The sequence below is a fragment of the Xiphophorus maculatus genome, chromosome 17, assembly GCF_002775205.1.
Source record: "Xiphophorus maculatus strain JP 163 A chromosome 17, X_maculatus-5.0-male, whole genome shotgun sequence".
In the NCBI taxonomy this organism is placed as follows: Eukaryota; Metazoa; Chordata; class Actinopteri; order Cyprinodontiformes; family Poeciliidae; genus Xiphophorus; species Xiphophorus maculatus.
Window position 1 is genome coordinate 4,370,071 of NC_036459.1, and position 12,201 is coordinate 4,382,271.

Genomic DNA, 12,201 nt, shown 5'->3' on the forward strand with positions numbered 1-12,201 from the left:
ATTTAAATATCTTAATATGACACTCCAGCTCAAGATAGCGAATAATTCTGAAGTGGAAAAATGATACATGGTTTTTGAAAGTTTTTACAGACGTCTGAAAAGTTCCGTGTGTATTTGTATTCAGTACCATTTACTTTGATGGTTTCAAATGAAAAACTATGCAACTATCTTCAGAAGTCATTTAATTAGTAGTCTACTGGAGCATCAGGAAAATCAGTTTGCTGAAAATTTTATGACAATAACTAAAAGCTGTCAAATCCTGCATTTCTGTGTGATCTTAAAATTGTTATCACTTGCTATGAGTCTGCAGTACAAATGTTATATTTCTCACTGAAAAGGTATTGTTCATATAAGCCAAAGACAGTATGACGTTAGATCTTCAGTTCCCGAATTCCCGAAATCACACAAAACCTCATAAAAGTGTACAAAGGGTCAGTGTGATCCCACCAGAGAGGGTAAAAAAAAAAGCTTCTGGGGTCTTTTAATACAGTGGGAGGGATATAAAGGTTTTAAGAGGTATGGAACAAACTACAAGGCAAATTTGGTGTAGAACAGACAGAGCCATTGCCCAAAGACCAAACTAAAGAAGAATGAGGAAAATCTTAACTCTCAAAAGACTTATAGTGTTAATTGCAGCATTAGGTGGCTCTACAAAGTGTTGACTCAGGGCAGTTAAACAGAATGCATACCATTTAAATGCTGTTTATTTTAATTCTTAATTATGCATGACTTCATGTTTGCCCATCAGACAAAATCTGATTAAAATATACTTGTGGTTGTAAAGTAAACATGATTTTCAAAGGCTTTAGCAAGGCACTAACTACTCTCTCTGCCTCCTCCCTATTTCTTCCTTATGCTCTTTGTTTCAAAGGTTCTTATATCAGAAGGTTTGGGTCATTTTGCCCAGGACCCTTCTTTCATTGAGGCAACCAAAGCCGAGTTAGCTGATGCCTGTGACATGACCATTGAGGAGATGGAGCAGGCAGCCAGCAACATTCTCAACGGCAACACCGCCACAAACCCCACATCAAGCACCTCTTCCACCTCTCAGCACAGCCCTAACGGCAGCCTCCCCTGCCACAATGCAGCGGCAGCAGCTGCAACGCACAGGGACCGAGACGCCGGCATGAGTCCCGACGATGCGGGGGCAGAGGCTGGAGGGGGCAGGGGCTACATCCACGGTCCATCCTCTATAGAGGAGCGACAGGAACTGCTAGCTAGAGGGGGAGGGCGAGAAGAGGAGGAGGAAGAGGCAAATGTGAGGGAAGAGAGGCCCCACAGAAGTTCAGCTGTGGTCGCAGGAGCACGGCAGAAGAACAGCAGGCTTTTGGAGGATGAGGATTTGGAGTGTGTGACGAGCTTGTAGGTGCCGCCTCGGCAGCTTTGATCAGCAAACTGGCCCATCAGAGGCTGAGGTTTGTCAGTGATGGCAAACAGTGCGGCGGCTGGCTGGCTCACTCTGTCACTCTGGACAATGGCGGCCAGCGATGCACCTTTAACACAACAAGACTTTTGTCGGGTTTAATTGAGTTAGTATGTGTGTCTGCAGTAAAGTATATCAGACTATATACTATCTGAGTGTGTGCTTCTGTGTGTCTGTGTGTGTGTTTTTCTCTATTTGTACTCGTATGTGTGTGTTCACCACACGTGTCAGAGTGTGGCTCTAAAGTGCCTCACAGTTTTATCATGTCCTCAACCTGGAATGAGCAGGAAAATGGAGGCAAGCAAAAAAAAAGACAAAGGACTGTCTGAATGGAAGAAAGATCAAACAAAGAAGCAGGAAGTCCTTTTATGGACTTTATGTTAATGTTTTCATTTCCTATGCCTAATTTAGTGGTGTGTTATTGTTGTCTGACTGGCCGCCATGACGCCAGGTAGAGGACAAGAGACCAGCTCATGGAGGGTCACTTGAAGATTACCATCTGACCACAGCCCCACCTGTGGTTAAAGGTCAACTCGTTCTTCGTTCAACGATGAAGCGCTGTATTGTGTAAAATGGGGACAAGAATGCCCCATTTAAATCCCGTTTCTCCTCCTCTTCCAAAGCTACAGGAACCTGGAGCACAGTCCTGCCAGCCCGAGAGTGGATTTAGGGGGACACGCTGCCCCCAGCCAGGTGTGGGAGGGAGGATTGGAGGAATGATTTGGCAGCCACAACAGGGCTGTAACAGGAAGGGGGGAATCTTTCTGGCCAACAGGGAGATAGCTGGCTCTTTTTTTCTCAGCTGGTTTTCTCAACTGGACTCCAGCATGAGACCAACTCACCTCGACGTAGCTCCATCACATCCACCCTTTCCTTGTTTGGCTCCACCAATCAGGAAACTAGAGGAGCGACTGGTGGATAAGCAGAGACAGAAAGCCCCCCCGCCCCCCTTCTCTGCCTCATACCTCACTGTTCCTCACTCCTTTCTCTATCCTATCCTTCCTCCCTCTCCTTTGCTATCTTACAACCACTCACCCCTTATAGCTGGATTTGTGTGCTTTTTTCAGCACTTGAGGAGGCGAGTGTTTGTCATGCAGGGCTACCCAGATGGTAAAGTGGAGGGAAGAATGGGAGTGACCAATTGAAAGGAAGAAATAAAAAGAACACTCTGGTCTAGGGGTGGGGGTGTTCCGCAGCAGAAATGCCGTCAATCAACCTCACTTCCTTCTCTGGGGCACCTCCTCTTCCTGTCAGCTTGGATTCCTGTCGGATTTGCTGCCACACACTCTTTCTACAGACCGTGCCCACTATGTATTTAACAGTTCAATATTGTGCAAAACTGGCTAGCCATGACAATATTTTGTTTTATATTCATGACGTAATTGTTTTAATTTATCTTTGATTTGTTTGCACAATCGGGGTGCTGGTCTTACAAATGTATTTTTGCTCGGTTTATTTTTAGGAAAAATTTTTAGAGGTTTTAAGTATCGAAGCAGGGCGTAGTGTGTGCGGGCGAGTGTACCTATAAATGTGTGTGCATATGCGTGTCTGCATTTTAGTACAACTTATGAGTGTGTGAGATTGAGTGTGTGTGTGGGAGGGTCTTTCTCTCTATCTGTATGCACCTTTTACAGATTCTATTTATTTATTTATTTTTTCCAGAAGAGAAAATCTGTGGGGAATGTGGGCGTGTGTGTGTGTGTGTGTGGTTTCTTGTGTACTATAAAAAGCTGATTTTAAGCCTATACAGTAAATTAAGGTAGCATTACAAGTATGTTATGTGTGTGAGGGTGTGTCTGTGTAGAAATGGGCCTCCTTAACACAGGGTTAACATGGACAGGCATACTTCCAAAGCTTTGTGGTTACTTTAGCACGGTTTTTACTTTTCTTAGCCAAGTGGCAGAGAGAAAAGTGTCATTTTGAACTCTAGTCATTGCATAGCTTTTCTTTACTCCCCCATTTGGATATAGGCGGGGATGAAGCAGATAAAACTGCTGATCAGGAAGTGTATAGTATTTGACCAGAGGTTAGGAAGCCTTTCACATAGGGATGTCTTAATCAGAAGTATTTGCCTCCAGTAAACAATTCAAACAATACAAAAATATTGGCATTTTGCCAATACAGAATGAAAGTTCAAAAGTTAATCAAGATTGATACCATGTATATGCCTGAAAACCAATATGAATATTTTCAAATTGTCACTTTATTGCAATCGTCTTGAATAAATCATTAATTAACTATGATAAATTGCCTTTTTCAGTGCTATTTTCCCAGCACAATTACATTTAAAAATCACTTAAATGGAACCTGTGATGACACAAAGTAGGCTAAAACATGTCCAAGTCTAAAAAAAAAAAATCAAGAACAGAAGAGAAACAAAGTCAGTGACATCTCAATACAGCCTAGAGAGGGTTACCGTAATTTCCCTACTCCAGCAAACCACCAGGGGCCACATAATCCACAAACACAGAACAGGGATAAATCTTCCCAGGAGTGGCAAAAGAAATTATCATTTGAAAACTGCATTTTGTATTCACTCAGGTAATCTTTTTTACTGATATTAAAAAATCTTTGGTTATCTGAGATATTTAGGTTTATTTAGGCAAATAGCCAAAAGCAGAATAAATCTCAAAGAAAACAAATAGTTGTCAAAACCCTGTCTTGTATCAATTTGAAAACGGGATAAATCCATTATCAATTATTAATTCACCTATGATTCAGTATTTTAGGGGACATGTGGCAACTTTATACACCAACAACACTCTGGACATAACGTTAGATATTTTCTCACTAAAGCAGTTTCTGCAGGACCATCCTATGTTTAACATATATCTGACTTGGTACATATAGATAGCTTTCAATAAGCTCACATGTTGCTAACGCTTATGTTTTCATGCAGAGTAGTTTGCTGTAGTGCTAAGCAAATGCTAGCAGGTTTACTCTCTGTTTTGTTAAAAGTTGTTTATAATATGGCTCGTAGAATATTCCAGTATGGTTCCAGCTCATCATCTTTGAACATACCTTGCATAAGAAGTTGTTCCTCTGCTTAGGACACCTAAAATCTACCACTATTTTTGGTCTCAGGAGTTGAGTTCAGTGTTCAGACTCGGGATATCCCTAATTACTACAGTTGCAATTGTCCTTATTCATAACGACAGAAAAGTTTAAATTTATACTGCCACAGTGACACATCCACGATTAATTAGGGCTGTTGTCCAGTTGCTGCAAGGCTTTTAATAAAACCTCTTTGAGACTCCCATCACAAAAATATTTTGTTCCCAACACACAATCGAGAAACATGGATTTTCAGAGTGATTTCATCCACTGGTTACATTGGTTGCTGGATAAATTGTAATACAACCTAGTCATTTGTCATGTACAATTGTGCATCAGGAAAAATTATTTGGTCGCCTTGAAGGGAGAACGACTATAAGATTTTTTTGTCTCCAACTAAATAGCAGGTTATTTCTTTTAGAATAAATTCACATTTAGTACTTAATTATAAAGTGGATCTACTTGAGACAAGGTCATAGCATGTTTTGATCTGAGATGCAGCTTTTTGAGGAACTTTTGAGTATTTTTTTAAACAAACAATTTAGATAAGCATCTTAATGCAAAGAGAATTAAGTAAAATTGCTAAAATTTAACTCAGATGTAAATACATCAAAATATTTGATTGAAACAGCTAAAGCTGAACCAAAGTCGTATATATTTTTAAGCCATTACTGACAACTGTAATTTTAACTAAATTCCAACATGTTGGAAAAGTTTTTGTCATCCGATGTCCCATTTATATAAATAAAACTGAAATAAATTACAGCTCTCACTGAAACACCATCATATATCAACATAGGCCCAAAAGATTTTTTTTTTCTTGGATTTCCCATCACTCTACATGTGAAACAAAGCAGGTTTGTGGCAGCGGAGAGTATGCATAAACACACTGCCATACACTGCATCCTGTGCCAGTAACAGACTTCTGTCATTATTATGCAATCTAAATGTGAATGTTGAGTGGGTTTATAGCTGCAGTGCTGTTACCGTCTTGTGTTTTTGATCATACCCTGAAGTCTGGGTCCTCACCTTCCCAAACTTCCATAGGAGCCTGCGGCTTCATTAAGATGACCTTAGCATTTCTTACAGTTAATCTGAACCCATCTGGAAACCCAAACTGAAAGTCCATTTCTGGGCCATTTGCTCATTTATGTTTTAAGCTGTTTCAACTGAATGTCTAAGGTGGAGAGATATGGTTTGTTTGAACCCTGAGCAGCATTTAAATTCAGATAAAATAAGCACTGTATCATTGTGTCTTGGTTTCTGTTTTTTGTTGTTGAAATAGTTTGGAAGACGCTACTCTTAAATATTTATACTCATCTACTGACAGATATGGGGACTGTCTCAATGACAGATGTTATATATACTGTAATTTATTTATGGTGAAAAATGTTCACTTCTTTTGTCCTGACACAAAGCAGTATGCGCATATCAGAAGTGCCCCACCAGACTTGCTTTGTGTCTTTCTTTTGCCAGTGTGAGAGATTCAGAGCCTTGTGGCGTCCCCGTGTGAAGTCAAGCAGCATTGCCGTTAGCATGACCGTTGAGGTGTTGTGTTGCAGTACAAGATATGCAAAAACAATGCAATAACAATGACTGTGTACAAAGTTCCTGAAGTAAACGTGTGTTAAAGTCTACAAAAGAAATCGAAAATCTGCTTCAAGATGTGTCATTTTCTCATTAACTCAGTGGTTTCCACATTACAAAAAACCTAAAATACTTGAAATCAGATACATTACAGTGCAGTATAGTTAAGTTGTATTTATCTGTCTTTTGTTGCACTAGAGTTTTGGTTGAATCTGACCTGCAAACAGTGTTTTTCATGCTGCTGAAAAACAATCTAGTTACAGCCGAGTCACAGTGAAAAAACATTCTTTGTTTTTCAATAAGCAGAAAAACGCAGCTCGCTTTATTGTTCCTGTCTCGACCCCTTTCTGGATTTGTCTGTTTTGCTTTTTAGGTGTATTTCTGAATGAGTTAAACTCTTTTCTTCAGATTCATCGGCATCGAATGAAGTCTGCATGTTGATTTGTTGTTTCATACTCATTACGCATCATATCACCTTGACAAACAGTAGCGTTTTCTACCTATAGTGCACATTACAACATTGGACTTGTGGCAGAGAGATGTCTGGAAGATGATTTTGCATATCTTGTGTCTTATGGGGCTTGTTTTATACTTTCTGATATCCTGAGGTACCGAAAGATACTAAAACATTAGTACGCAGAATACATTAGCTCCCAAGCCTAAACAGGCGTTTCTAACACGAGTTTAATTTTGCTTGTCTTTAATAATTTGCTCTGCAGACCTACAGAAGATGAACTGTTTCTAGTAAAAGGACCAAAAAGTTCATATTTTCTTCATAAACGTATTTTTTACCAGGCCAACGGTAATTATGTTAAGTGGCAAATATGACAAATTTTATGAATACTACACATATTAATCCAAAGCATTGTAATTTGTTTCTGTTTTCTGTGCTGGTTCCATCCACCAAATGAAAACTATGGATCAGTTACATTGCTAAACCCGTTCCTACTCCTGCCTTTCATGAATCCCTGTTGTCTTTATGTACATTTGGAGTAGCAGTGTGTCAGACTGATTTACTCAGTCCATACTTTGATGAAAATTACTCCCTCTGCAGGTCAAAGTGAAATAATATACTGAAGTGAAAGCAAAGATTGATAAATGCTTGCTTTTCCCCCTATCCCACTTTTGACAGAATCATGACAATCTGGCGATTGATGACAATGGGAAGGCTATTTTGGAAAGTATTTGAGGGAATGATATTTGGAACTTTTTGGGTGGCTTAAGTTCTTACATGGTGGATTATATAAAAAAATAACGTTCACATGCATGAGGCTCTCTCTCTTTAGAGGTATAAAGTATTGGTCTTCTATAGCGGATTATATCTTTTGTCTCACCACTAGCTAAAGATTGTATATTTTTATATACTATATATAGCAAAAATGTATACAAATATAAATATTTAATCACAAGAATGTCAAAATAAGGAGCAGGAAGGGGACCTATATGAGAATGTATCTGGGTTGGATGTCTTATTAGGGCCTAATTATAGGTGGCACTCCCAATACGTTGACTGTGTTTTTAGCCAAGAGTAAAACAAGAAATAATATGGTTTTCTGAAGAAAAATATAACATCGTTCATTGTTGCACATGAGAAGCTTGCCAAGAGAAACAAAATTGTTCGCAACATTTCTGGAAATTTTTTAAAAATATTGCTTATTGGAAGGTTTTCATGGGAATTGATGCTAATAAACAGGAAATTGGGGACATAAGTAAAAGTATTTTCCATAGTAGACATACATAAAACATATGTTAGTTAAACAATAATACCTTACCTTAAATTTATACGAAAATACAATCAAAATTTTAAGTAGTACAAGGAATCAAATGTATGGCTTTAATCTTCTGGTGCTCTGGGGTCAAACATGTGACCTTAATTCAGTTCAAATCAATTATCCATAATGGCCCAGGTTTTTTCCAACCTAATTTTCTTGTTAAAAGGCAAACATTGTAGTTTTTTAAACTTTACATTCACTCCTACAAATTCCTGTTAATCTCCATGGAGTTTCCAACTTGGAAAATTCCTGAAATTTTGCAACTACTTTTGTGTAATTTATATACAAAGTAATCCGAGGATGTTGGTAACCATTTCAATCATTCTGCTGCATTTCGGATTTTTCAGTCCTACAAATACAGCAAAATGTTGGGTCAGAAAAAGACTAAGTGAAAACAGTGGAGGTCTGATCACCATTAGTGTTTCAACTTCGGTAAAAAAAAAAAAAGGTGGCCCTTTGTTTAAATGTTAAACACACGGTATTCACGGACCTGAAATCCAACATGCTTTTGCTTGCATTTGTCTTCGACACATCAACCTACCAGCAGCCTGTCAACACAGGTCAAGGTCTGCTCATATACCCCAACTGTAGCACTGAGAGACGCGTTTCTCTGGAAGTAGTCCTACATCAGCAAAACACGCATTATCCTAGCAACAAACCAAAAAAAGAAATAAATAAAAAAATCAACCTCTAAAGGACTAGATTTCCATATATTGTGAATAATCATAATTGTGTAGCTTCTCTGCTTATCTTCCAAGATGAATTTGGAGGACTTGAACTACATCTGTATAGATTTTTATCTGCATTTTTTGCAGGCTAGAACCGCAACATACATGTAGGTTAGCGTCTGGCTAGTCGATTTTAGCTTCACGCCGATATGATGCTACTGCTGCTTTTTACACTACAGGTTCCAGACGTAGAATCGGAATAAATTGTCTTATGTTAAAGGTTTTAAAAGAATATTTCATGTTTTTAAAGAACATGTTGGGTTGATCCCAAGAATGAAGTTTGAGCAGATTTTCTTTTGACTAAGGTGATCTGAATGTAGTTATGTTTCTGTGACAGAAAGATGTGATGAGGGTTTGAATGATGATAGAGGGAAGTTGCTGCATATTATTTTGAACCACATACAATCTTAGAGTATTAAGAGTTTTCCATTTTTTGCAAGCATGAGACCAGGAGAGAATTTTCCTCACATTTCCTTAATGTGGATCTACCATTGTTGCAACTGAAGTGCTTTATATTTTTCTTGTAAATCAAAGTCTTTGTTGTTCATGGTAAAATCATGACAAAATATTTTAAGATTGCTATTTTGAATAGAGATTTTATTATCTTTTCTAGGTAAAGTTAGCATAGTCTGTTGATGAAAAAAACTCTAATTAAAAACACTGATTCTTCTGTTTTTGGAGGCCAAAAAGAAACATCTCTGTGTTTGCTATACACATATTATTTTCATAAAGCAGACAGAAAGAGGGCAGAAAGTAAAATATGGGATATATTAATATATATATAAGTGATTTTAATGAAACTGATGTATTTTAGATATTAAAATTATAGAAGGATATCAAAATTACAAAATGTAAAATGACAGCTTGATGCAAGATGTTGCATTCTGTTGTATGATTTTGATGTTTAAATAATAATAATAATAATAATAAAAAGCCCATCAGGTTTTCAGTTCCCATGTTGTGAGAGTTTTGGAATTGCTGGGTTTTTTCTATTTTTGACCTAGAGGGCAGCAGTGTTCCTGGTTTTATCATCAACAAGATGCTTCCATTAAATTGACACTAATAAGTTTACGTTTTGCAAAGATATCTTGTTATCGTTGTTGCTTGTGCAAAAAAAAAAATGGAATCTTAATTATGTGTTTATTAATAAAATAGAAGTACAGCTGAGAGCAGTGCAGGATTCTGCAGAAACTGTATTGGAATGATGTATGGAAGGTATGCAAGACTAACACATAAAAACACCTAATTTGCAATCTGTAAAATATGCTTTGGTTTATTGTTTTTGGGGTTTCTTTATCTGTTTTGCCAGTGTGGTACTTCTTTACTGAGCATATCAGAGGTTGGTGGTGATGAGCTGCCTGCATCCTTTTTCTCTGGAGGCAACAGAAGAAATTTGCTTATACTGTAGGATTTAATCAGCATGCAGAATAACTATGTATAAATCACTCAATGTGTAGCAGCACATACATCAGCACCTTTATGTCAACAGGATGACAGTTTTAATAGGTCGTTGAAAAGCCTTGTGCTTCTTCCTTTGATTTGTTTGTATTTTTTTATGGTTATGCAAACAGAGTAAACCCCAAAATTTTGGAGTCCCCACTAACGTGGCACAAACATTGCTTCTTCTTTTTTTTTTTTTTTTTAAAAAAGGAATTACATCCAAACCCTCTTTCATTTATATTACTGAATAAAATACAATGTATGTATAATAGAAATCGGTGTATTCAACCCCACAGGCATATAGGAGCAGCTTTGCAAAGCAGCAGCAGTTCTCATCCTCATTAGAATTGAATGTTTCTGCTTGCATTTTGTCTCTTACTGCTGATTTTACACACAAGAGCTACTTTATGTTGCACTAAAAATTATTTTAAAAATCCACAAAAGTATCCCTTGAATGTAGGAGACAGTGATGATCTTACTGGAAATGTTTAGGGTGAGACAATAGAGTGAAAGAACAGTATTTCATAGCCAATTATCTTAGACCCCACATGTCACTTAGGTCTCTGCAGGTTTCTCTTTTTAGAGCACAAAGAGTTAGGTACATATAGGCCTTGTGTGTCTATGTGATGCAACTTTATCAGTGTTTTCATCTAGTCGTCGTTAGCAGTAGGAGATCCACAGCTCCATATAAGGTAAAGGTTAAGGAAAGCTCTTTTTCATTCTTTCATCACCCGAGTGAATGCCTGAGGTGTGTGGGTTTGCTCTCCTGTCATAAACAGTGTCTTATGGTCCTATTTGTGTCTTCAGTTGCTACTCATGCAAAGTGTTAAAGGGCCATTACTGATAGGACTGAGCAGTTTGTTTTTATTCATCTGAAAGATGTTTCTCATCGCTCTATTTTCCTTCGGAAGCAGGTGATCACACTGAGACCAATTTGTTGTAATGTTACTAAAGGCGCTACTGTTAAATGTGATATTAACAGCACTATTTATGGTCTAAATAATGAATTAGAGTATGTTATTGTGCTTGGTAGCTTTGGAGGCAGGTGGCCATTTTTGTAGTTCTTAAACATAAGCCACTCCCCCTCCACAGCAGGTGGGATTTCATTGATACCAATTTTGCAAAGTGACACTGGCCCAACATATTTTAGTTTCCTTACATTGTCATTTGGTCTCTTAGCGATGACTGCATGGTGTCTTAGTTTACACACCCTTATTTTCTTCTTCTCTTTCTTTTTTTCTAAAGATAAATTCTTTTTTTTTTTATTCTGTCAATTTAATTTAGGTATTAGAAAGGGAAAGAATACAAATTAAATAAATCAGAAAATCAATTCAATCACTTTTTCTACTCCTATTTTCCATAAAAATTAAAGTAAAAAAAATACATAAAAAAAATTATTTGTAAATAAGTTATGTACAGTTTGTATCTGTAACTTGTCAGTCTGTCATTGGTGACAGAGTCTGTCTTGCTTATAACGCACGCTACCAGTACATAAAAAAGGAAAAAGTATATTTAGACTGTATGGTCCCTTGAAGCAAGTTTTAAATTAATATCTGATGTATATTCCTGTAACATTGCATTTTTATCTGAGGAATGATGTTATTAAAAAATTGCAAATAAATTGCATTTCCTACAGCTGTTTTCCTTTTCCTTCCACATGTGTCACACTAGGCGTTATGGTAGGCAGGTGTTAGGAGCCTCTCGGTGATGTGATCACTCTGTCACAAAGGTCAAATTTCAGTTGGAGGATTAGAAAATTATTACCAAACCTAAAGTTTGAAAATAGTTAACTGAAAACAGTCCTTCTCTTTAAATTGTATTCAGCTGAGATTACCGCCACAATTTATTTATTCTTAGTGCCAAAATAATTTAAAGTACTGTTTTAAACATAGTAGCATACACCTACTTTCTCAATATTTTGTACAACATCCCTTTAAACTTAATGGCTTATTTTGGATATCCTTCCAGAAATTTCTCAAAACAGCTTACGGGAGTATTGGCCCTTCCCTCCGGACAAAACTGGTGTATCTGAGTCAGGTTTGTGTATGTTGCTCCCACATCTTTACAGTTCTACAACCTTCTATGAGCAATCCCTCTCACAGTTAGGCTTTTCTCAATAAAATATTATTCAAATCCCCAAAAAGCTGTACAATTGAAAGTCTACAAAAAAACATTCTGTTGTGCGTTTGGAAAGTGA

General features: G+C 37.4%; 1 protein-coding gene across 8 annotated transcripts in view; it reads left to right on the forward strand.

Annotated features, from left to right (window-relative positions):
- The window catches only part of cacna1c (calcium voltage-gated channel subunit alpha1 C), a 186,796-nt gene extending 178,488 nt beyond the window's left edge, over positions 1–8,308 (forward strand). For all 8 annotated transcript variants that reach the window (XM_023350203.1, XM_023350204.1, XM_023350205.1 and 5 more), the window contains one exon: positions 872–8,308. In XM_023350203.1, coding sequence (XP_023205971.1) covers positions 872–1,366 — 495 coding nt within the window. In that variant the 3' untranslated portion in view covers positions 1,367–8,308. The remainder of the gene's footprint in view (positions 1–871) is intronic.
- The last annotated feature ends 3,893 nt before the right edge of the window (positions 8,309–12,201 follow it).